A 27184-nucleotide genomic window follows, 5' to 3' on the forward strand; every position below is an offset into this window, starting at 1 on the left:
TTTGGCAGGGTCATGGAGGGAAACCTTACATCTGACCGTGCCTCACAGCTTACAAACTGGCTGCTCAGCTCCTGAGCCCACCTGCTTTTGAACAAGAACTAATTGTTTTCCCCTTTCAGTACCCTCTCTATGCACTTTTAAAAGGAAAAGGATTGATATAATTTCTCCATATGTTACATCGTATATACAGCATGATGGAATTTGTATGCATGCAAAGTAACTTGGGATTTCAAAAGGTAATCTGTATATTCTAGGACATAAATGTAGAGGTCAATAGGTCAACAAACATTAATAAATTCATTCTTTATCTCCTATAAGGGGTGGGAGGACTCACAGAAATGAACTGCGATCTGCAATAGAGTTGTAGCTGAACATTCACAGATTTCTCAAGAGCTGGATTTTTTGGCTATTGATCTGCCAATCACTTTTCTGTCAGAGGAAATTCAGTTATCCATGTCTCACTGAGCTGTTTTCACCTAGTTGCTTTTGTAGGAGTTGTGTTTGTTGTAGATCCGTGTCTTTTATGGTATCTTAGAATGAAAAATTCAATAGCTGCTGTGTTGAATTCTAAAGATCATTATTCTGCTTGTTTAGAAAATGAAAATGACACCCGCTTTTCTCTCTTCTCACTCTCACCATCAGTTCACTTTCAAACAGCTTGGTATATTTTACTAAATTTAAAAAAATGTGTCTTTTGTTATCCTGGTGTTGCCTGGGCAAATGCTACAGCTATGGCATTGTCCCTGCCATGGGAATACATTTGTAAAACTCTGTTGAATAAAAGCTCTCTAGTGCAGGAATAACTGTGACTTCTCACTTTAAGAATGTGCAATCATTCTTCATTACTTACCACAGTCCTACCATAAATCCCAGTGACCTCCCTATTGTCTGGGAACCTCACTCAACTCTCTCTCTGGTGGTTTGGGTCCTGTTCCAAAGCACCACCAGAATTTCCTTCCCAGCTCAGAATCTACTTTCTGCACACCAGTAATGCCAGACTCATTCATCCAAATGGTGCGTGTCCAGCCAACACTGATGCCAACTCCTCTTCCTCTATTTCTCCAACTCTCAGCTACCTTCAGTGCAGTTTTCTCAAGAATCTTGGTCTCCCAGGGTTCTGCCTCCCACGTTTTTCTGCCTGTCCTCTGCAGGTCCTATTCCTGCTCTCTGCAGCAATCTGGGAGACGTCCTCTGTCCCCACCCTCCCTTTGTCCTCCACAAACACAAACTCAGTTCAGTTTCCAAGACACACATGAAAGATGGATGGATTGGCTTATTCCCATCAAATTGAAATTTTTGTCTAGATTTCATACACCTCACAAATGCCAACTTGTCAGCTTAAGTTCCCACAGGCAGACCCAATCTCCTCATTGCTCCTCCCTAGTGTTCAAACCCCTGGAGATCTTCCCCCATCCTTTTTCTGTAAGCTTTTAGTGGGGCTGTAGCCTTTCCTGGGACTATCTCAAGCTTATCTCTGCTTAAATGTTGTGCAAAGTCAGTAAATGATGCTTTAAAACATAATTTCCATTCCATTCTCATAGGTAAGCAGATTTTATCAGTTCTCCTCCTGCCTATTCTCATACCCTTTCCTCTGGCCCTACTGAGTCCCACCATCTTCTCTTCATATCCTTTCCAAAAGCTTCTGCAAAGACAGTTTCCAAAGATAACACAGCCCAGCTCCTCATGCTGACCATGCCATCCTCTGCATTTTCCCACCATTCTCCCAGTCCCCACACAGAGAACATGAGCTGTAAGTCTCAGTTTTGAGACCCTTTACAGTTTCTATTTCACTTCTAATCACACCTCTACTGAGCCATCACTGACTTCTCTCCGTTAACGATGACAGCCTTTATTATCCCGTTGCTAAATTTTGAAACAAATATCTTCAGCTTTTCTTGTCATCCCTGTCAGAAACTCTCTGTAAACACCTGCAAAGTCATGTTCAGAGACTTCTGAAACTCAACTTTAATATGATGCCTACAAAAACCGCAGACAAATACACGATAACTCTTGTCTGAGGCACTGACTGTAAGACTGTGCATACTGCTGACCTGCACTGGCACATTTTTAATTAGCAGTGCTGGTGTTGTTTCTTCCCTTTGCTTTATGTAGGTTGTAAACTTTTTGCTTAGAAACCATCTTTTTATTCCTTTTACATGAAATGGGCATAGCAAATATCTGACTACTTTATTAGGTAAGCAAGGAAATTGTTAAAAGGAAGGTGTCTTAAAATAGAGAACTGTAGAACCCCTTCCAGATGCATAAAATGTATCTTGCAAAGGATATGAAGATGAATATAACAATTTGGCATTGTGTCAGAAAGAAAACCCACTAATTGAGATGGATGATGATAAAGAGAAAATCAAAAATTCATGGCATGATTTAGTTCAATGTAAATCTGAAAAACACCCCAGCAGTGTCAGGGAAATTATTCTATATTTGTTTAAGCGAGAGGCTGCACAGGATGCAATTCAGCCATCTGTGCTTGGCCCATCTGTACTTTGAAAAGTACTGCAGGACTGTACTGCACCACTTCTGCTGTCAAACTTAGGAGACAAGAGATCCCAAGGAGCACGAATGGTGGGTGACAGCACATCGATTGAAATCTCTCTTTCAAATTGTCTTCTCTCTAGTCCCTTACAGACACTTTTCAAATCAAAATCACTGACTAAATCTTCCTAAGAACTCCTTGAAATTACCTTTTCTTTCCTGAATTGTTCACCTATTTCTACTCTTCCAATGGAAAGACAAACTACCACCATTAGTTAATGGTTATATATATAAAAATAAAGTAAACAGTGCTCTAAATAATAGAACTAACAAAGCCTGCTTTGCTTCAGATTTGTTTCCTATGCCCCAAAGGCTTTGAGCCCATAGAACTCTCCAAAGTCCCATGTGCCAAAGTCATGCTCAAACTGCCTTCCCACAAAACTAAATCTCCAAGGAGCAGCTATGGGGACTTTCCCACTGTCTACATGACTGGTGTCAGGCCAGGGAACTGCCAAGTCTTTCCCCTGGGCCTCTCTTTTCCATTTTCAATCTCTCAATTTTGCCCCAAACCAGATGGGAATCACCACTTCCACTTCTCTGCTTGAGCTGATTTATAGATTCAACAGGTGTGAAAGGCAGTTCAGCAAACAGGTTGCACAGCCTTTGTTAAAAACACCTCAAATATATTTAAATGCAATAAAGGAAAATAGTTCTTGATTCAGATAATTCCTCTCCATGGGTTTATTTTAAAAGTGGGGAAAATTGTGTTGAAGCCAATAAAGTACTGATGTTGAGGCCTTTTCCCCCCACTCTGACCGCTGTGAGGAAACAGCTCTGCTGCATTTACCAGGGACACAGGGACAGCACTTGCAGGTCTCTGCCATTGGATGGGATCTCCTTTCAGCAGTTTCCTTCCTCTTAGCTACAACAAAGGCAGCTGCAATGAATTCATATCTATATATTCAGAAAGCACTGCAGTTGAGTGGGCTGATATAAAGCCTTACTAGAAGAGAACTATATCTGTGCTGCAAAGAAAGTAGTAAAACCCACTTAACCATGAATTAATACATAATGAACAACTGACAATAATTATTTCAACATAGTGCTGCTGACCTGCTTCAACATTTCCTTCCTTTTTCCCTAATTGTATTTTTTAGATGGTTTTGCACTTGATTTCTTAACCACAAATGCACTTAGTAGTTTGTATTTTCCATTAATTCTCTATATAATAGTATGTATCGCTTTCCCCAAGACAGAAGTGTAAATGACTGGCTCTTTTTAATTTTATTTTTGTATGATGAGAATGCAAACCTTGTGACTTAGGGCTCAGCAGAGCTCAACGCATCTCATGGACCTTTACTGTGATAAGGCTTTGCTACAGAATGAGGGAATTCAGTGAAGTGTGGTAGGTGTAATTAAAATTGTGTTATGCCGCTGATCCACAGGCAGATAAATTCTGTAAGAATTAAATTGCATTGGTTTGTTAAAAAAATTGGCTGTTCGTTTCCTTGTAAAAAACAACATCAATTTAAAGACGGTGAATCTATAAATCTGAAATGAATTACAGTAGTTCACAAGTTTCTCAGAATAAACAGAGGTCTATTTACTCCCCTACCAAGAGACTCAACACTTTATGAAGGGTGCAGTGAACCAGTTTAATAACAATTACAAGCCAAAGGGATCTACATGCACAGATTGCTGACTGCTGGCACATTAATCCACTTTTTTTCCATCCAGAGCATAAACTTCATAGCAGAAAATACAGAGATTTTCTGGGAATGAAGGTCACAGGTTTAAATCAAAATGTTCTGTTGGTAATTTTTTTATTTGCCATTCATTGAAACAAATATGATTAAGTGCAAATAAGCCTGGCATCAAATGTCATGAAGTGGGCCAATCTGTTTGCTCTGAGTTGAAAAAAACTCTGGTTATTTTCCTTGTGTATTAATGGCAGTATTTCATCATCTTTAAGAGTCTAATCACAATATGTTCTATGTAGAATATTATAAATCAAGAGTCCTGCTTGCTTGTTATGTGGACCTGAAGTTCAAAGAGACGAGCCTTTTGGAAAAGTTATTCTTAATCACATTTATCAGTCTGTGAAAATCAGAGTAAAAAGTCACCTGTTACAATCTTGTCTAACAAAATATTAATACATACTCTCTCATAGACAGCAGCAATTACTCACAGGGCTGTCGAGATAATGGGAAGAAACTAACGGAAATTACTTTGTACATGCAAGCAAATTCTTGAATTAAAATCAGATGAAAGTCAGATAAAATTGCACCAGGTTTGAAGCTGAAGCCATGCAAAAAATTTTTGGTTAATGGGCATGCCTTCATTCAGAAAAGAACACTAGCTCATACTGGGATGTAATCTTCTGCAGGATTACCTGTGAATATTTATAATAAAGTGAATGATATTTATCATATGATCTTTTCCTCAAGTTATTTATGTAGTTAAGATGAAGATAATGTAAAATAAAGATTATATAAATAGGATGAAAGATCAGGGCTGAAGAGCAGGATTAGCTCATACATAGAAGAGAAGCAGACAGACACTTTCTGGAAAGACTCCGTTTCAAACATCTTGTGCTCATGAGAAGAGAGTGAGGATCAAACAAATAGACGTGGGGCAGGAAAGAGCCAATCTGCATGTGCTCAGGCAGCTTGCTGGTGATGAACTGAAGTTTTTGGTGGCACACAACAGATTCAGAGGAGTGTCATTTTTTGCCAGGATATCAGGTGGCGCCGGAGCTGGGATAGCGACATATGAGCTGGGGAAAGAGAACAGAGCAGGATGCTGACACACAGAGCACCTGTAAGTCATCCAAGGAGTGACTGAGTGGGAAAAGAAAGAGACCGAGGTGCACTGGAAGATGGGACAGGTTAGGAAGGAGGATGTAGTAAGAGGGATGAGGAAACACAGACTTTCCTTCTGCTGCTGTTCCATTGCCACATCACACATTGCCTCAAATCTTCTAATTTTCTCATTGATTTTCCAACTAAAATAATCAGTTACATCTTTTAAGGATAATGTTCTTGTGAGACTCAGCTGAAGTCCACCATTTCCCCTTTAATTTAGACTCCTAAAGTTCCAGTAGCTAACAGTGAGGGGAAAAAAAAATCAAAAGATGAGGCTTTTTCACTTCCAAAGTTGTAACTCTGGTAATTTTTTCTTTCTTTCACCCATAAATAGGTACTTACTTCTGAAATCTGACTGCCTACCTTATTTTCATACTGTTTTTCATACAGGCAGCAAATCTCGGAGGAAGCTTCTACTCACTGTTAGCTGTTGCCATTTATTTTTCTTGTAGCAGATATATGTCAGTTCCTTAAGTATGTCATTTATTACTGGGCTTTTAAAAATCTCTTCTGCAGATCTGTGGGGTTTTTTTACTACATATTCTCAGAATACTTGTAGGGTGTCAGTAAGGCTCATTTATATATGAAGTTATTTCTGTACATCTGCTTCCTTCAAGAATGATTCCATGTGCACATAAACCCAATACTATATTCTCAAGGAATTCCAGAAAGTTAATAGAATAAGTGGTTAGAAAGTGCTTTAGGGAAGAGTTTCTTGATGTCTTGTTAGAATTAGCTCAGTGATATTAACCTTTTCCTCCTTATCTAGGTATGTATGCGATATCCGAAACACTAGTGAGCCTTTTCTGGAAAAAGATGTTTCAACAACCATCTAAGAAGAACAAAGAAGGGTAAAAATCCAGATCACTAGCAGCTTTTGGACAGCAACCAGTTTCTTTAAACTACACTCTACTTCACCAACCTGTTTTTCAAAACTGTTGACAGCACTAGGTATCACACAGGTATCATAAGGCTACTTGTCAAAGTGGTTTTGTGCTTACTCTGCTGAAGTTAATCCCCTCTGGAGACAGATGAAAACACAGCACTACCCCTTCAGTATCTGCCTGACTTGGTCACTTGGAGCTCCCCCAATTCTCCTGGGACAGTTTCAGATCATCCACATTACTGTGCACATTTTATTCTCATCCCCAGAATCACGTAACAGTCCCTCCTTATCCGAGGACTGAACAGAGTACTGAATAAGCAAAGTAACAAAAGCATGCAAATCATGCAGCCCTGAACCCAAACTGCGTATGTTTACATTTTATTCTAAAGCATGGTCTAAGCTAAATTCAAAATTGTGCTTTCTCCAACTGCAAGACTGTATGGATAACAACAAGTTGCCCAGGGAGCCCAACATCTAGGGAAATTTGGTTTTGATTTGCTTGGCTTTCACCTCCAAGGCCAGTTAGGAGTGATTGTGCTGGTGATAGATTAGGCTTACAGTGATGAAGCTATTGGCTTGACTTCCTTCAGCTTACACATTCAGGCTCTTTGTTCCCTCTGTACCTACAGGTGTGCCAAGCACAAGGTGAGATGAGTGCAGCTCCTCCATGGGGAGTGCTCAGCCCCCAGCCCAAGCCTGAACATGCTCTGAATCCTGAAAACCTGGAGCAGCATAGCACTGCAATGTTGCAGCGGAAGGTTTAGCGTAAAAAGTAGTATTTGAATAATTTCTCATTCTTGCTACAATCATTAACACAAAATCAATTTATGTTGTGACATTTTCAGTTCTCATTATGATCTCTGTCACAAGAGGGAGGTTTTTAATCTCCCATAAAGTCTTTAAGAGACAGCAGAATAACATGCACTAAGTGCATCATGCAGTTTCTAATGTGACCTTTTCACAGTTCTGCAGTTTGACTGCCTGGTCACTCCTGTTCTTTGGGTGTCTTGGTAATCTGAGAGGAACAGGTGGAATGGTAAATAATCAAATACTAAATCTTTAAAAGGTTAACTTCATACTGCAAGTGGCTTACAAGATATATATATATATATATATATATTCTATGCTCTTACTCTGCAGCCCAGAAAAAAGCTAGGAAGAAAAGGAAATGACAGACAACGACTGCTCTTAAGCCAGTGACAAAAAGAATTTGGGAAAAGAGTAAGATGGGTGTGTGATAGCTATTGATTTTATTCTGCCAATAGTTCACATGTATTTATGTGGTGTGAAATAATCTACTCTTGGTGGAGATGTGGGGAGTTCTAGTCACCCTTCACCTTTAAAAGGTCTGAGAGCCCCAAATAGAATATCATGACCCAATGCTAATCCTCTTCCTGCTACCATGGCTTTGGGGTTTTTGTTTGTTTTTTATGAAACTTAGAAGTAATTAAGAGTGAACCTAGCACTGAGCAAAATAAGTGTCAGGTAATCCTCTTCTCTTGCTATTATTTTAAACTGTTGCATTTAATGCAAAGGGACCCAGGCTCGTGCAAGAAATGAGGGAATTGCAAGTGCTAAAAGAAAATAGGGAGAAGCCAATCTACCGAGCCAAGGAGAGCATGGACAAACAGGGATGATATGTCCCATCAACTGAATGTATTGCACTAAAACCAGAGCATCTCCTTTTGACTCTTTGGTGCTGCCTGGAGCTACTGTCCCATAGCCAGGCACAAGAATTCTCCCATGAAAAGGTGTGGGGAGACAGGCTAAGAAAGTAGGTCAGTTTCTAGAATGAGTTCTGTGTCAGTAGGAAAAAAAAAATTTCTAAGAAGGTCTGGACAAAGGGTACAAAATACCACATGGAGTGATAATGTATCCCCACAATACCCTCACAGATACACAGAAGGAAAGGAATGGCAATAGAGGTGTCAAATGATTAATAAAAATATGATGGCTACTCTACTACAAAGATACAAAATTCTATAAAGTATGCCTTTCTTTCAGGAAAATGCTTAGAAATGAACAATAACAACAACAACAAAACCTAAAAGGGAGAAAGCTCTTCTTTAATGAGATTTTTGAAAGAATCCTATTATTCAGAGAGAAGTGCAGCTCTGGCTGGAAGGGGTCTTTGTGAGGGCAGGTGAGAGGTCACCTCATGAGGCACTGCTGAGTTTGGCTTCAAAGCTTCTATGAAGCTCTAACTCCCTGCCCTATTATTCATCCTAAGAAAGGGGGATAGGGTTTTTCAAGTATTTGAAACTGATAAGCAAGTTAACTTTCTGCTCGCATGTCTGGGAAGACTTTCACAAAGGGAAACAGCCACAACCAACACTCTATTCCCCACTAAAGTGGCAATAATCTCTATTGCTTTGTAGACTATAAAGCAATAAAGAGCTGCTAAGATTAATTAAACTCTGAAGAGAAACTGAAGTGTTTAATCAATCACCAGTGCTGTTTGCTGCCACTATACCATTCATAGGGATTATTATATAGCAATTTGAATTACAAAGCAAAGCAAAGCAATATAAGAAGGGTATTACTAGTCAATGTTTGGATCTCTAGTTCCAGGTATCGAGGACTTGCTTTTTCATAGTATATGAAAACTATTAACAGGTTCACACTGACCATTCCCTTCAGCTGTGAGTGCTCAGCACTTCTGCAAATCAGGCCTCAGGGTTTCAAATCAGGAAACTGGAAAATTAGAAGATGCAGCTAATGACCCTTTGTGAAAAATCTGGCTTAGCATGATGGGCACCATTGCAAAGGAAATCAGAGCCAGGGACTGCACCAGAATTAAACTCTCCAGGAGAGCACACATCAACTGCTCTGCCTATGAGGTTTTTTCCTCTCTCTGTTCTTCACCTTTTGCAATTTTGCTGCCTCTTGTGCTCTGCAGCTTTGGAGAAACATGATGGAACTGTTGGCTCCTGTACTCTGCAACCTGACTTGGCCAAAACAGCAACACTCTGTATTGAGTGAGAAAATGATGGCAATGGACTAAATGGTAGAAAAATATGCAATAAAAACCATATCATATTGCATACATAAAAGAGTTGAATTAATCCCATCTAATAGATGGACTTGCCAACCTTTCCCAATTTTAGGTGTACTTTGAAAACCAAACAATTATTTGACAATGGTTTCAAATATCAAAGGTTTTTAAAACCACATTCAGGACTCTTCAAAAGACACTTTTCTCGAAAAAAGTGAAAACATGATCTTGGCATAATTCCCAGGCTGGTGACATTCAGGTGTGAGATAAGAAGAGAAACATGGTAATAAGCCTTTGAATTCATGCACAAATCCTGCACTTGTTAACATTATGTTTGCTCTTACATTCCATGTTAACAGTGGTTAACATCTTTAGTGTAGCTATGGGAACATGCCAGCAAATTATACATAATTCTCATTTTCTAAGAACACCATTTACAGACCCCTAAACATATATAACAGTGATGCAAAGGGTCTCACTCACTTCAAGTTGGTATGAACTGAACTGCTTTAAACTTTTGTTCTTTCAGAGCTGGCTTTATTTCTGTTGAACGGAGGAGGACATCAAAGCTCCAGGACGGGTCCCTCACTGACACCAATCAGCCCCGACTTTAATGGAGCTCTGTGGATTTGCAGCAGGCAGAGATCTTGGCTGTCTGATTATCCAACTGAGAACTCTCCTGTATGGAGAACTCCACTTAAAATAGGAATTCCCTACAACCTACGCCAGACCTACGTGCATGGTACAAGTAATGAATATTGAGAAATGTAAAGTCTAGTTGAAGTCACACAGTCAGGAAAAGACAGAAAAAAAGAGTTTTCTGTAATGATAATGGCACTTACTGTACGTTGTATAGGTTAAGTACTCAAGCCACTTTAGAAAAAAAATTCCATTTACTTTCTTTCATATTATGGTCAAGAATAATTTCTGGCACAGAGAAGTGAGAATCATCAATGCAGCTTTGTGGAACTGATTACCACGTACTTGAACAGAGACCAGCAAATGCTATTTAAGGAGCAATTTGAATCACTGATGTGGTGATGCAGGAGCTGGTTAGGTCTCCTTGATGTGGAAGGATAAGCTGTCACAACACTGACAATGCACAGAGCAACCATGAACTATCCTTAGGTTACTCCAGTGCAGGAGAGAAAGGGAAGTTTTGCTTTCATGTCCTCTTGCTGGCTCCTTTGCAGCCCAGTGACAAGGACATTTGAACCTGCATTTGAATGCTATATGAGCATGTTCCCCCTGAGCAGAACCAGGAAGGATTAATGGGCATCTCCTGAGACCCAGGGAAATGAACAAATGCCTGAGGGACAGGATATTAAGGAATAAAAGAATATGGGATGGTCACACCAGGTTCATTTAGCCTAATGCTCTCTGATGGTGGCCGGTGCCCACTGCTGTTTAGGAGAATGTACTGTTGTAACTCTCCAGAAAGTTCTTTCAACTTGCCATGATTTTTTCACTATTTAGACCTGAGACAGATCAGAAATGTGAACAAGAAGCTAAAATACTGATGCAATGACAAAGTGTCTTAGAAGTATGCCAGGAACACAAAAGCTTACATAGCAAGTGGAGTTACAAGCAAAATCATCGCTAAAAGAAAATAGCAAATATCATGAGATGCTACTGTATTCCTTGGGAGAAAATAGTAAAAATAATAATAATATCAGCAATTAATATAATAATAATAATAATTATTACTATTAATAATAATAATAATAATTTGGAATACAGTTTCTGTGCTGCAGAAAATGGAGTTTGAGATGACCAAAATAATTTACAAATTGGGATTGACATGCTGAATCACTGAAATACTGAAATTTAGCTTGTTCGTTTCAAAGTGATGCTTCTGCTTCAAAAACTGTCAGATTTCATTTTTTACAGAGTTTTCTAAAAGGTCTTTTACTTTACCATGAAGAATTACCCCCTCAATTCCTGACTCTCCAGTCCAGTCAGTAAACTGAAAAATCAATTATTTGCACAGTACTGGTTTTGGGGAAGAAGGCCAGTTGATAAGACAACCACATACAAAGGTCAGTGCAGAATCAAATGGAGAGTGAAAGAGAATAAACATGGAACTTATCCATAGTGCAGACAGAGCCTTATGAGAAACTGCCTAATTTATATTTATAAATGTACGGGGAAAGATAGAAGAAGAAACTTTGATGTGAGTGGAAAAGTTGGCAAGTGTCACAGCCACGTACAGAACCCAAGTACTCCAGCTTGGCAAGAGGGCAGATGGTCTCTGCAAACTATTTTAACACTTCTCAGCAGAAGACAGCCACTAAAAAAAAGTAAGGGAGAAGTTGGTCTTCAAAATCTGAAAAGAAATTAAAAGCATATATGTGACACAATGGTCCCTGGAGCAAGGTAAGTGTCTACACAAAAAAATTGGAAAAGAGCCCCCTGGCAATCCAACTGAAATGTCTTTCTGTGGAGGACAGTAATTCTTGTTTTGGAAGGAAGATGAGCACAGCAATTAAAGCAAGAGCTTTAAACCTCTGCTGGAGCTTTCCTGATGTATGCAGTGAGTCAGAGGAACTGGATCTGCATTTTTTTACCTGTGCATTAAAGTGAATGCCCAAGGCAATGTGAGGTTGAATCCATTAACATTAGCAAAGGGCATAAACAACTCAGATAAAGGGGTTTGATGGCACAAAGAGTAAAAATGCCCACAACAAGAATGATGGTTAGTATTTAACAATTGCAAGAGGAACTGAACTAAGAACATATCCAAACACCTAGACTGTGTTTACTGATATTAAGATTATGCAATTTGTTAAGGACTTTCTGTAGCTAGGCCGCACGGCATCTTTCCAATTCAACTTCTTTATGCAAAACAAATAATTTTGCATAGATTTGCATATTACTAACAGGAGAAGAGACTTATTAACAACATAAATTACATCTCACTTTTATTTAATTTATTATCCTGAATTAGCCGGTGAGTATCCTCAAGCCTTATCTCTCTGTGTAGGCACTTACAGAGCACTTACCACTGTGGCACCAACGCCACTCCTCAGCCTTGATACAGAGCCTGGGATATGGACCTAAACAGTCATCTGTGAAATAAAGTGGGTTTAGCTTTGTATCTGATTATTCTGAAGGAGGAAGATAAGTTGTTTGCAGAAGCCCAGGGCATTCTGTTCTATTAAAACAAATTTCTTAAAAATATAAAATACTGTAACTGCTTTGCCCCAGAGCATTAAGAGGAATATTTCCAGTAGAACATGTGCATCCAGCTGCTTTGCAGGAACCAGTCTAAACTTGAAACCAGTCCTTTACAGCCAGTCTAACAACCTACCCATAAAACCAGCCAGCTGGCTGGATCTCTTCTGGCTACTTTCTTCTCTTATTCATTGTGACCTACAGCTAAGGATGTTTTTCACACTGCAGACCCATGGAAAAGGCTCTCATAATCTTGTTAAAGGCTGGCATACTTGACTTGCACTACAGAATCCTGCATTTGTCTCCTCAGGGAAATAAACACTTTTCAAAAGAGCCTTTGGACTTCAAAAACGCCTTAAACAAACACAATGGCCACACTAGTAATCAGTGAATCAGTCTTCTGAAAATGCCTACAGCCAGGAATTTGGATTTTATGTGCCCTTATACAAACTCATTTACAGTTTTATACTTTTTTTATTGTTCACATGTTCTCAAGAGAAACCAATTTCTCTTTCAAGGAGCAGTGAGTTTAGTAAGTCAAAGCATCCAACTGCTAGAGGAGGGTTTACTTTACCTCTCATCAATGAAACCCTGCTGTGGAATACAATCTGTTTTCAGAAGAGCAGAGAGGTGAAGGACAACAACAAATGGCAATTACTCAAAGCCTGTGAAGAGCTTGGAGACTGGTATTCTCTTGCATCTGAATTAGGGCAAGAAAATACACTGGTCAGAATGTTGCCAAGGATAATGCTCTAACACTGAGCAAACTGAAATTTGTCTTGCTGTCATTGAGAATATTAAGCTGCAATATAATAGTATGTAACATTTATGGCTGCTTTTTAAGAAAGATTGAATCCAATCTGTTAACTCTCCTTTAGGACAGATGTTGGGCAAGGACATGATAAAATATTCACAGTTTGCACCACCAACTCTAATTCCATTATTTCATGATTAAAACCTTTCTTGCTACTTTCAGTCCTTCACCATACCAGTGAAATAAGCTTCTGAATTCCCCCCGACTACCTACTTGAAAAAAACTGCATTTCAGTCTACATTCACGCAACACTTATTTTAGGGATTCCACCAGTCTGAAATGTAACACATTTAATCCATATTCAGGTATTTGAAGCACAAGGAGAAATAAACCACAGTATTTTTCACTATCATAGTTGCTAGAGAAGCTCTGTCTTTAGCATTAGTAAAAGAGTTGTCCTTACAATACTTTTATATACACAGTGATCTACCACAGAGAACCTCAAACCTATGCATATCTGCAAAATTTCCAATTACAGAAATTGGAACTCCAATAACAATTGCAATATTATTGGGAATTATTTACAAACTTAAGGTGTAGGTATTTACAAATGTAAGCACCTCTTGTGACATATGCTGATAAAAATTATGCCCAAGCAAACAGAAACGTGTTTGGAACCTGGTAGCATTTTGCCATAAAATAAGAAAATAATCTCTTTGTATAGTAAGTTAAACGCAGGAGTAACTTTGTGGGCTTCACTAATTCTTGGAGTGTGACACACAAGTCCAGGCTTGCTTAAAACATAAACTGCATTAATGTAATTCAGTTTCCCAAGGTCAGGAGGAGTTTATTTCCAAACCCTTGCTCTTAACAGTGCTGTCGTACAACATGAAATAACACCACCACATATCAGGAGGTCCTGAATTTCCTTTGAAATGCAAAGACCTGCCAATGAATCTGCTTCTCAGAAACTTAATATATTGTTTTCACTTGCATCTTCTTTATTGTAGCTTTTTTATACCTGTACTTCAATTGCACACAGCATCTTTTCTTTATTGAGGGCTGCAGTTAATCAGCTGGTTCCATAAAGCACCGCATAAATTCTGTTTTATGAATTCTTTGTCACAAGAATGTAGCCAAATGCCTCGTGTCCCAAGACTCAGCAGTAACACATCACCTTTGTACAGCCTTGCAGAACCATATGGAAATTACAGCAGCCCATGAACAGAAACTCCTCAATCACCTTTACTATGTTAGGGATGGTAAGGAAAAAATAGAAACCAGTGATGTTTAACAGACATGTCTTAAAAAAGAGTGAGGAAAAGAGAGAGAAAATCAGCCTGGGTAGGAGTGGATAGACATTTGCAAAGTTGCCTTTGAAACAGAAGAACCTCGGCAGGGTGAAGTGCTGCCATGAGCTCTCATTTTCCAAAATGCCTTACAAGTAGCAGATGTCTTTCCCCTTTCCTCAAATTCCTCATTCATTTTACACCCTAAACTATATGAACAAAAAAAAAGTAATTCTAAAATATTATGTGCAAAAATATTTTTTTTTCACTTAATAGATACTGAAAGAATTGCCTTAAAGCTGTATTTATACTATCATTTAAATACCTATACCAGGCTTCTTTCTCCCTTTAGCTTCTCCAAAGTAGCTGTGGCACATCTTTTCAATAGTGTGCTGTAGAGTTAACTTTTAGGAGATAGGACTTTTTACTTGGTTTTTGTACCAAGCACAAAGAAGTCTGTGACAGGAATGGTTCAGCTCTAGACTAAAGCAGTGAAAAACTCACTCAGTCTCCTATTTCATCTTGGAATTCTCTATGATAGAGCAGTGCTGATCAGAATATACAAAAAAAACCCCAACCCAGACAAAGTCTTACCAATGCCCTGTAAAGTATTGCCAATATTTCTGGAGATGCCTCTCCTGACATCCCTGAGGTTTATGTAAGTCTTTTTCACAGATCATAGTTGCTCACAGTTATTCTGTGACCAGCTACCACATTAAGGCCTTTCCTCCGTTAGACACTTCTAACCAAAGAGGACTTAGATTAAAGAAGATGTTAATATTATTAGACCCCAAGTGTATAATTATGCACTTTGTGCTAATGAACTTCTTCCCATTTCTACTGTTCCGGCTCTCAAGGACATCCAATTGAAAATACAAAAAGGAACCTTTTTAAAAGAAAAGTGAAATACTGTCCTGTGTTTTTTGCAAACAACTCAACTTCGTGACATAATGTAAACTGAACAAATAACAATTCCTTCCACTTGATTGTTTATTGAAAAATCTATTTTAATCATTTATTGCCTTCGGGTAAGAGCATTCTCAAATGCACTTACTCTATACACTATATAGCATACTTCTCATACAATTAAAAAAAAAAATCAAAACACTTAAAAGTTATATTTTCTGGTAAAAGCCACCTGTGCTTTAAAAATTCTGATCTGCACATATATATATATATAGTTGTTGTTCGGAACTTCTTATTTGCTTATGGGATTTTACTAAATTGAGGAAAGTGATTAATATATAAGCTTCATGTAACAATCTCTAATGTACAATATACAATATCAAGATTTCTATAAAAGATTTTTTATTTATAATGTCCAGAATGCTAGTGTCAATATTTGAAATGAAAGGGAAGCAGGATATCTAGTTCGTAAGACTGGTTAGTTTTGTGCCTTTGGCAATTTCCCTCCAACTTAAGTCTCCACTGCCCACCAATAATCTAATTTAGAGATAAGGTGCTTCATATATGAGATACTTCTTCCAATGCCTCTCCACCCATCAGGCTCAGAGGAAAGGACTGCAAATGAGGGAAGGCTTTTTTATTTCACAGGCCAATCTCACTGCACTTTGAAACTGCAGGATCCTGCCTTTTCTGGATGGGATCAGCTAGAAACAAACACTGGGTTTCATGCCTGGAAAACTCAGGGTCTGTAAACCTTCCCTGTGACTTTAGTATTTTTCATCAGCTCTTACCAGGAAATGTGCTATGCGCTGGTACCTTGGCACTGGAACTTCTGGAGACAAAATAGTTTCTGGTGTTTTCTGTTTCATTTCAACTAAACATAGCTCAGGCCGGAGCTAATTAATCCCTTCATGAGAACAACAAAACAGAATGAGGCACCTTTTTTTATATAACTATTTTTTTAGCCACACCTGAATGTTATTGTATAACATTAACAGAAGATGCAACATGCTTGAGAAATACATGGGCATTGCTTTTTCGCAGTGAGTTATTTTTGTTACAGAGATAAACAACCATGTACCACAACTGTCTGGAAAATCATGATAAAGACTGAGATATGTGTATTTTGTTATCACTTCACAGTCCCAAATGAAGCCGAATTTTGGTGGTCTCAAACAAAATGCCCAGGATTTTTCAAAAGATGGTATCCCTTCTGCATTTTCTTTTGCATCTTAAAGTCTCCATGAACATTTGCAATCTTTTCAAGAACTGAGAGCTTAAACATGAATTTCAATTGTGAATGATCAATAAGGCATTTGTAACATGCAACTTGCTGTCTGAAATGACAGTGACATGATTTTATTTTACCCAGTTTTCATTTTTCCTGCTGACAGAGATTGCCTGATAAACAAGTACTCGCTGCTATAGACCATACTTACAATTTGGACAATTTTTGCCCGTTCTCTCTGCCCGATAACACCTGTACCTCAACTATCTTTGTAAACAAACTGCAAAATAGGACACGATGATAGTAAAATCACCTTCAGACAAATAAGACGAAGCCAAGACTACAAATTATTAAATCCAAGCACAGAGTGATACCATTGTATAAAGTGTGTTCTCATAAAGGAAAAGGAAACTGTTTCCCCATAAGCAATTGCCTTCTAAACAATTATTAATGAAATTGGAATATTTCATTTTAAAGAAATGTAGTTAAGACTAAAATCATCACAGAGTAAACAGATTGCTTAGACAAAAGCTTAGCCACTCTGTATGTTACTATTAATTAGAAATATTATAAAGGCTTGTCTGACTGCGTGTGTAGGGTCTAAGGATTTATAATTCAGCTCCAAATTTGAGGTTTGACTGTCCAAGCTAATCCCAAGGACTGCTGCAGAGAGGTTGCATCAGGACACCCGCAGGGATGGTTAAACCACAATTTTGAGTGACCAACCCAGTCTTCAGAGTTTGACCCTCTGTCTGAAAAAATTACTAAATGTTAAAACATGGATATTTCAATATTTGGGGCATAAAGACCTACGGTGGTTGCCCAGAAGCTTTCTAATATTTATTTATTTATTGTGTTGCAGGATATTTTAGTGTTTTTGTGTGGATGTTGGACTCCTGTTTGACAGAGATGGACTTGAGCCAAATAATTCAGATTTCAGTAATTTAGTAAAGATTCTCATTCTAGTCCACATCTAAGACAGCTGCTTTAGAGAAAACAGATAACACTATTTTTTTCATTTACATGCAGCCCATTAAACTGAATTACAAAAAAATGCAATTCTTCAGAGGAAAATTAATGTAGAAAGGTCCCTGTTGGGTCAGTGGAAGCTACAAAATATGCAAGGATATATATTTGGAATGAGGTGGTGATATCACAAATACCATCTCCTTTCTTCTGCACTAATAAGGAATTAGAAATTGAAAAAACCAAGAACTAATTTGTCACAATGCTGCATAAAAAGTTACAACCTCTCTTGGAATGATCAATTAATCTCTAGGCTATACTCATTTATACCTCTATAGACTGAGAATATCTCAACCAAAAGCAACCGGCTCAACGTTTTTGATGGAACTATTCCAGATTTATACTGGAGTAACTAAAGATGGAATTTAGTCCTTAAGATATCAAAGAAAAAAACCCAAACAACCAAGAAACTGGAAAAAGATGCATTTGAAACATATAAAGTCTTATTTGTTCCTGAACTTTACTGAAAAGGTTTGGGCTTTTTTTTTTCCCCTCACACTGGGAAGTTTTAGCTTAACACCACAGTGATATGCACTATAATTTATTTCACTGTCAGGTTTCCAAAGATTTCACAAACATTTTCTTGGAATAAATGTTAGGGAAATATTCCCAAAAATGCAGAAATCAATATCCATGAGAAAAAACTATATGGAACCAGTCTTATTTATTTGACTTTGTTTATGATGAGAGAAATTTTAGTGCTCTAATTATCATTATCAGCACACAAACACCTGCTGTTACTAGATGGTGTTTCTATTAACACAGTGTGCCACTTCAATAGTTTTCTGTCGGCAATCCAAAATCAAATTACTTCTTGTCTGAAAATGATTGTTACTTGCTGACACGAAGTGCTTACTGTGTCTGTCATTTTCTAACCTTTTATTTATGCCAAAAAAAAAAATCAATAGCCATTTTAACATTTTGTTTAATACTGTTTATGAAACCAATGACCATTGAGCTGTCTCAGTGTCCTCTTATTGTTTTTGTGGGTTTCTGCATCCCAGAATCCGTTGGGATCCTGTGTCCTTTGTGTGTCCAGGTGTGAAGTTGTCTGCAGGGTCAGGGATCCAGGCGATGTCTACACTGCCCTTGGGATCAGCAACCCATTTAGATTTGGATTCTGTACTGAATTTAATGTGGAACTGAGCAATCCACAGCTACTGGTTACATGGATGAGACCCAACAAATCAATTTTTTAAATATTATTTCTATTCTAGCAGGTGACCACTCCTGGGGAAGGGCGGGAAACCTGTATTTACTGCTAAGCCTGGGCAAACATACAGCTATAAATGCTTGAGAAAACATAAGGACTCGACTCAGCCACAGAGAGCTGTCAGGGAGTTAACACAGCCTTAAAAGTTCTCTTTCAAAAGATTTCAAAAAGATTGAAAAGAATATCCTACTGTTTTAAATATAATTACACCACAACACAGTTATTTTTATGCAGTTCCTGTCTCCCGCTGCCTTCTGGGATTAGTCTTTATTTAGTGATGATGAGGAATTGTATCTCATGTCCTGGTTCGACCTCGGAAATCATGTCAGAAATTTTGGCTCAACGTTATTCTCTTGCTATGTTAGCTTGTTAAAGACATGCATTTACCAAAAGGGCAAATCCTGCTGGCAGGAATGCTCCCACTATAGTCAGTGTCCTTTCAGCAAGCACCTGAAAGCAGCAAAGTGAACAAGACGCTCTGAGTGCCTGCTCCTCCTTTCTGTGACTGCTGCCTCTAAAGCAGATGTTGTCTGCTGTATTTTGGAGCCTGTTGTAATTTGATCAAATCCATAGAAGATCATGCCAAAAAAGTGACAGATAGTCAATGGATGGTATCGTCCCTAACTTGTTATCTGTCTGGGGCCTGCTGTAATCAATGCTTCTGTGCCGAGTTCCAAAACCTTGGAGTCAGATCAAAACACAACATTTCTACAGGGGACAATTCTGTCTCCTTTTCAAGTGCATGTCAAAGCAGGCTCCACATAGGCACCTGAGTGCTTTCTGTGCATAATTGTTGAAAGAACAAAAAATATTTTAATTCCTACTCTTTGGTAAAAAAAGCACTGAGGTATCACAGATCCAAATCTGAATTTACTCTCAGGCCTAACCAAGTTTTTTGGGCTGATTTTCCTTTACAACACAATTATAATGGAAAATAAAGCAAATATGCATTTCATTTCCATTGTATAAATACTTTGTAGACATAATTCAGAACCTCAGTATGGGCATATTGAATGGTGGTGAAAAATTCAATAGTATTTGCTCAAGCTGAAAAGTGGTTTTAGATACGACGTTTGAAATCTCTCTGTATTCCTTCTTTGCAGAGCTTCGAGCTCTTAAATCATACCATTATGGCTGTTTGCACCTACATCCTAAAATATGGTCCTCATATACTGGTGCCAGAGACATTTAGACTTGTTTATTCAATTATAAAGTTTACAATTCACATTATGTGTTGTCTAATTATACAGTCCAAGTCAGTTGTATTTGGGAACAGGAAAAACACTACATGAATTCTACAACTGGCCTTTCTCCCATCAGCTCTTGCTTTTGTCCAATGCAGAAAAAGAAGATTCATGTGAGGTGAAGCAGCAAACAAAACACCCCCCAGCCACCATCACTTTTCTTCTGACTATGGCAAGAGCTTGATTTTGCTGCCTCAGTCTTGGAGCTATCGGCTTTTGCTTCCAAGAGAAGTGGGTGACACCAACAGCCATCCATGGAGAGCAGAAATATCTGTTCTTGCCTGCCTCCTGACTTTCTTTTAATCAAATATTAATTGGGTGCAGTCACTTCACTACTCACAAACAGTATCTTGCAGAAGTGAAAAAAGTTAATCTTTCATGCTTTGGGGAAAGGAATAAAGACTGATCTGCTGGTGTGAAAGCTTGCAGGCAAAATAATTGTATTGATAATAGTAATTATTATTTACAGAAACCACATAACTCAGATTTACTTGGGTACGTTCATTTAATCATGTAACAAATTAAAAAACTCAACTGCAGTACTCACACAGAAAATTTTGTAGCAAAAATATCAGATCCTACATGGTTTAGAGCTAATAAACCTACTATTTACTGATGAAGTCCAGAGGAACCCACCTAGTTTTCATGAGACATACTAAAGCTTTGAAACCTTGGGTGACCTTAATTTTGGAATGCTTTTGTTTTATCATTCCCAGAGTTTGAGACTCAAGTAAATAATTTAAAAATCTGCCTGGAAATTCAGTGTCAGAAAGAGCTTTTTTTCAAAACTAAAGCCACGAAAGCAAACATTTCCTGACAAATCTGCACCAATTTCAAATCAACCATGTCCATGACTCATACTTCATAAAATTTAAAATTATGTACTCTGCAGTTACGAAAACCTGTGAATAGCAATTTGACGCTGAAATATTTGCTGAAAGTGGATTTCAAGACTTTAAATTCTTTTAGTTGTCAGTCATTCAGACACAAGAAGTGATACAACTCATTTGGGAAACAAGACAGTGATTTCTTCAAATGAACTTCATGCACTGAGTGCTCATTTTATACAGGAAAGGAACATTAGACCTTCTCATCCATCACAACCAATAGGGGCTGGTAGTTAAATGCTACAATTCATACCCTAAACAATGTAGATTCTTGATCAAGCTTGCCAAGACCTATTATTGTAACTTAAAAATGTTCCCTTGATTCTCCTTATAAATCTAAACAACACTTGGCATATTTGAATATATTTGCTTTTGCCTATTGACCTTACAGTCCCTTTACGAAGATAACAGGATTTCCTTAGAAGTTGCCTTGGGCATTTCTGCAAGGTCAAAAGCACATAATGCACAGACAGGGATAAACCTGCTTTGAATTACTGCATCCATTCATGCTCCAGTGGTTCTGCAACCCTGATGGCAACAAATGAAGCCTGGTGTGTTGGGAATAACAGCACTTAACTTAGAAAGCACAGAAAGGGTACAGTCAGAAAGAGCCCTTGACATGTTGTTAAACATTTACCATCCTTCCTGAGCACCTACACCACTAACACAGACCAAACAGGAGTCACAGAGCAACAGGGGAAGTTGACAGAACCACATTATTGCCACCACGAGAGACACCCCAGTCATTGCACCGTGTTGGCGTTTTGATAGAATGAACAGGGGATTCAAGGCAAGATTCTCTCCCTTTGCCAGGAGGTTCTGAAGAACTGAAACCATTTGTCTCTTATCCAAAGTTATTTATGGTGGGTTTTTTGGAAGCTTCATTTGGTCTAAAAGTAAGTTATACTTGATGAGGACTCTACTTGCTATTGCAAAGAGGTACCTGAAAACCATCAGCAGACAAGATTCTGTTCCTTAAATAATTTTTGTCACTTAGAGACACTTTCTAGTCCTTTTCTTCTGTTGAAATTATAGCCTTATTCATTTTATAGTATTAAATCAAAGGGCATGCACACTCTGGAAGGGCAGCTAACCTCAGGGCAGTTTACAGCTGAACCTCTGTCTCTGGGTAGCCGAGCTGAAAATCAGCAGCTATCATGGAAGCATATTGTAAAGCTGGGATACTGCTGTGAATTATGAAGCACATCAAGTGTTTTGATAAATCAAAGGAATCTAAATGGGCCTAAAACAGCAAAGAGTAAAAGCATTAGGGCTTGTCTTCTTTTCCAAAATCTTCCATTAGTACATTCACAGAGACCTGTGTTCTACCTCTCAGACTCTGATTCAAAATTCCATTTAAGAAAATGAAGAACATGATCCTGCCATCTCTTCAAAGATTTAACCTTATGGTAGAAAGATTTTATTGTTGTTATTTGCCATTAAACGTAATAATTCTGGTGTGGTTTTCTTTTGCTTGCATTCGTGCTATGTTATTAATGTCTCCATAGTAGCAGTTAGCACTGTGAAAGGAATTCCAATTTTTAACATGATTATTCATCTTCATTTTCATCCTGAAAGCTGGGATGTTTTTGAAAGAGCTCAGGGAGGAGGAAGGAATAGTACTCAGACACTGCAGTCCATTGTTACCTCTGAGCACATAGATTGCTTTTCTTTGATGCTGCTGCCAATTTTATTCACAAGCATACAAAAAAAGGTCATGACATTTAGAATTACAGTACTTTGGAAATTAAATGTTCCTTTAAAATTTTAATTTTGGAAAGTAATTTATCATGGAATAATATTTGAATATGATTGAATGCATATGTAAAGATTAATGCAAACTGTCTTCAAACTGGAAGTTCACAACCACGTATGTTTAACCTTGTTGTATAATAGGCATAACAACGTTGAAGTGTGAGCTCGAAGAGCTGCATTTCCATTTTGCTGGAAGCATTTGCACTGTTATTCTCCTTAGTATATTTCCACTGGCATGTCTGTATAAGGCATGAGGTTTATCTCTCTATCATCTTCTACTTAACATTACACTTCACAAACCTGGCAACTAAATAAGGAGCCAAAATGAGTCCCAAAGGTCTGCACAGTTTTTTCAAGTGAATTTTTATGTGAGAAATCAAACTACTGATTTTTCAGCTAATTCAGCAATATTAATGATATGGTTGAAGCATATGAGGAAATAAAATAATTTTGTGTGAACCCTAGAGAAAACACTAAGATACCACATAACTAACATTCTAGTCAGAAGCTCCCAAATCAGAGATCTGGGGATCTGATGAAGAGGAGATCAATGAACTGCTGTCATGACCAGGTTTTGGGAGTCTCCCGTGCTCTGCCAAGGAATGGACTTACCCATCTCACCCACAGGATCATCAGATCATTTAGGTTGAAACTTTCAGATCATTGAATCCAGCCGTGAACCCAGCACTGCCATGTCATCTTAAGGGGCTGGTCAGGGCTTATTTCTCCAAAGCCAGCTGACACTACTTGTTCAGCAAAAAAAGGAATCTTACAAAAGGCAGCAGTGCACTATGGAAATTTTTTTGTGGTTAGCAACTAGAATTCATCATTTTCTCATACACTAAGGAAAGCTGGCTGGGCCCCAGGCTGCAAAGGGCAGACACACACAATTCCAAATCCCTCTTCAGATACTACTAAATTGCACCTGCTTAAAATTTATGCTGGTATGTAGAATTTACTCATGTTTTCTCATGGAAACTCCTGGGAGCACTTTGTTAGAAGACTGACAAACTCTAAAATATTCAGTTTGAGACTCCATTACACTCAGTGGGTCAATTGAAGAGACAATACCTGAAGAAAGGAGACTGAGGAAGATAAAAGAAGTCTTTAACTGGAATGTTACTGGCACATTCAGAGATCCAGTAGAAAAGCAAGTTATAAAGCACCTTTGCTATTGATTATTGGATTTTCAATTCCAAATCCTTCTGTGGACATTTCAGCACATAATAATAATAATAATAATAATAATAATAATAATAAATAGTAATATCCTTGACACCTTGTCATAGCAGGAGCATTGCTAGTTCAAGTTTGGCCACTTAAAAAAGCCTTCAGGAAAGTTGCTCTGCAGATCACCCAATTCATTAAATAAATGCTTTGTTGGCTGGAGTTAAAGTTTTGAGTCAAGCAAAACAAAAGCCTGGGTTTCAGAATACATATACCCTGTCAAATTGCATTTATCAAGATAAGGGTTATTAGAATCTTTTTTCTCTTGTGTGAATGAAATTGTAAGCTTGAAATGTCACTGAAGATTTATTAATCTGATACTCTTTCTGATAAGGGCAAAGAAATAGAAAGGGCAGAGAAAAAGAAATATTTCTTGTAGCCTGATAAGGGCTAAAAGAAATAGAAAATATGAATAAGGCAATTTATCAGTGGGCATTCTGTAACCAAAAGATTCAAGCCACACAAAGCGATATTACAGTTATATATCAACTTCAGAACATTGCCATCTACAACACTTGCTCAAAGTTTGAGAGCTGAGCAGAAAAATGTTTGCAATTTTCAAAAAATTATATGAAACCTGAATTTTCAAAAAATAGGCTGGAGTAACACTTGTTCTAGAAAGTACATGGAGGCCTAATGTGAGCACTGGTGCTGTGCTAGAGTATACAATGTGTGCAGGGAGAACCACCAGCAGGATCATCAGTGTTTTCAGCTGAGGGGACAGGGCCTGAACTAATCTGAAGAAGAAATGTTATTTAAACATTTCTTCCCTGTTTCTGTGCCTGCTACTGGTAGAACATGTCCACAGTGGGAAGGAGAAAGAGTGAAGAGAGGTTCACATATATTTGGGGTCCAACAGACCAGTGTTAAAGCTTCCTGTTTGTTATACTCCATGTGATGCGCAAGACAAACAAACACATTTCACTGCTTAACCTGACAGAGCAAACCCTGCCTAAGTCACCACTTTGCCTTTGTGAGCTCCCAATACAGGCAGGAGCCCAGCAGCAGTCAGTGAGTTAAAACTTTCAGCACTCCTGAGAGAGAGGACACCACCAGACTCAAAACCAGGCCTAAACCCAGGCTCATGCTCACTGTGCCAGCTCACCAAACATCTGCACTCATACCAGGAAAACACAGCCACAGGAAACAAACTTCTTCCTTCCAAAGGGCTTTCCTCATAGCAGGGAGGAAACTCTTAGACAGAACCTGGCTGTGACATTTCCCCTTCTGCTGCTGGAGTTCTGCTTTTAGTCAGTCTCTTCTGATAGAACTAATTCCCTTTGGATGAGGTCACTCTGAGACAGTTTATGCTTGCTTCCTTGGAAAAGACCTGGGGGAGTGAATTAGTTCACCAGGCTTTCAGACCTATAGAGAGAACTCACCAGAGAGCTGGCAGGGAAAAAGGCCATTTGTGCTGAGACTCCAACCTTCAGTTTGATACAGCATCATTTGCAATGACTTTGTTATTGAAACAGATCTATACATGAACACAGATACATATGTCTATTTAACATATATTTGACTTCTAATGGTAACATTAATAACAATAAAAATTAAAATGATAATTCAGATCCCATGTAATACACGTGTGACTTTAAACCACTTTTTAGTTAACAGTCTACTGATTTTTTTAACTCACAAAATAATGAACCATCAAGTAGTATTTTTTCATTTCTACCTTCTTTTACAATTCTTCAATATTTCCATTTGAAATATTTGCACTTAAAATTGAGGACCATTAGACAGAATTTAATTTTCCTATGAGACTCTCTCAAATAGGAGTTAGTTTTGCAGCAATTAATGTGTTTGAAAGCACCACCTGCTTAGAAAATGATTAGTTGTACCTTACCTCTTTCTCAGAAAGCCTTACACAGAAAATATACCAGTTAAGCAAAGTCTTTCTTACATTTTTCTAAGAACATAGTAGAAGCCAATTAATCTGCCAAGATTTCATTAACAGCTCAACTTACCAGTCTTCTCTATCTTGTGTTTTAAACTCTCAGGTCCTGGAAGGCAGGGACAGGGACCTTCACATCGAGCTGTGATGGTTTTGCCAGAAGTACATGCATGAAACTCCATCTTGCACTAGAAGCATAAAAAAGAGCAAGAATACTAATTAGGACAAGACATAAAATAGCAGCTTTGGATTAAATGAGAAATTTTGTTATCAGTAATGTCATTGGATAGATTGCAAAACTTCAGTCTCTATTGCAAATACTTTTATAACATAACACTGACTATTCCTAGCCTTTGCTGTTTGCATTACATACATTTTAGTTCTGACTTTCCTCCAAGAGCTTTGTGCCTGTGTAGTTGCCCTCCCTTCAGTGACTGCCTCGTGGTTATTTCCCCATTCTGTGCCCAGCAGCACCAGTGGCTGGAGACTGGACTCACGTAGTAATAAATGAAGTGAAAGAAAACAGCACAAGGCAGCAGAAACACAAATGTTCTCTTTGGCTTGATACCTAATGAACCAAATTCAGCTCCATTTTTTGTCTTATTCAAGCACTGCTTTTACCAGACCAGAATCCAAGGGCTTTTGATACACAGGGGACCATTGCCTGTGGTGCCCGGGCTGGCCCTCCTTCCTGCAGGGATTGCCCCCTGCCAAGGAAAATGAGAATGCCGGGCAGTAAAATCCCTTTGATCTGAGTTTTAGTAATGATTAATGCTATGATTCATTTAAAAGCAGGCCAACATGTTTACACAGTGGGACACAATGTATTTTGACACAGCTAAAGGACACAGAGCCTGAGTCCATGGTGTTACCATGGAGGACGCAGTGGGCAACTGGAGCTCACTGAGCAACAGCCACTGCTGAAATGCACAGCATCAGCCCCTGTAATTCTGGTACAGTGGAAGCCAAGAGAACAGAGAAGGATGCTGTTACAAGATAAACCCCTCTTGCTTTGAAAGTATTGCAAATATCTTGGCTTTGCCTGCGTTTGTTTTTGTTAGAAGGGCTCATCTTTGCCCAGGCTTAATCTAGCAGCAGGAGTCCATTATGCTGTGCCTACATCCCACCCTGCTGACATTATCCCCCCGCCGTTCTCAACTTCAGTGCATCAGGGTGCTTCTGTGCTCTCTGTGATGTCCTGCCCTTCTCACTTAGAAAATGCATGGCCACACATGAACGTGTGCAAGCTTAGCTTGCATTTTATACCGATTTCTTGCAAGACTGAAGGAATATATGTACTTATTTTTCAACTGTTTGCTCCACAAATACACTTTGCACAGAGCACAAAG

At 38.4% G+C, this 27184-nt stretch overlaps 1 protein-coding gene across 2 annotated transcripts in view; it reads right to left on the bottom strand.

The window, feature by feature from the left end:
• SPOCK1 (SPARC (osteonectin), cwcv and kazal like domains proteoglycan 1) overlaps nt 1–27184 on the bottom strand; it is a 281576-nt gene that overhangs the window by 32453 nt on the left and 221939 nt on the right. For both annotated transcript variants that reach the window (XM_048319809.1, XM_048319807.1), the window contains one exon: nt 25909–26023. In XM_048319809.1, the coding sequence (XP_048175766.1) occupies nt 25909–26023 (115 nt within the window). The remainder of the gene's footprint in view (nt 1–25908; nt 26024–27184) is intronic.

Source organism: Corvus hawaiiensis, chromosome 15 (genome assembly GCF_020740725.1).
Source record: "Corvus hawaiiensis isolate bCorHaw1 chromosome 15, bCorHaw1.pri.cur, whole genome shotgun sequence".
Classification (NCBI taxonomy): Eukaryota; Metazoa; Chordata; class Aves; order Passeriformes; family Corvidae; genus Corvus; species Corvus hawaiiensis.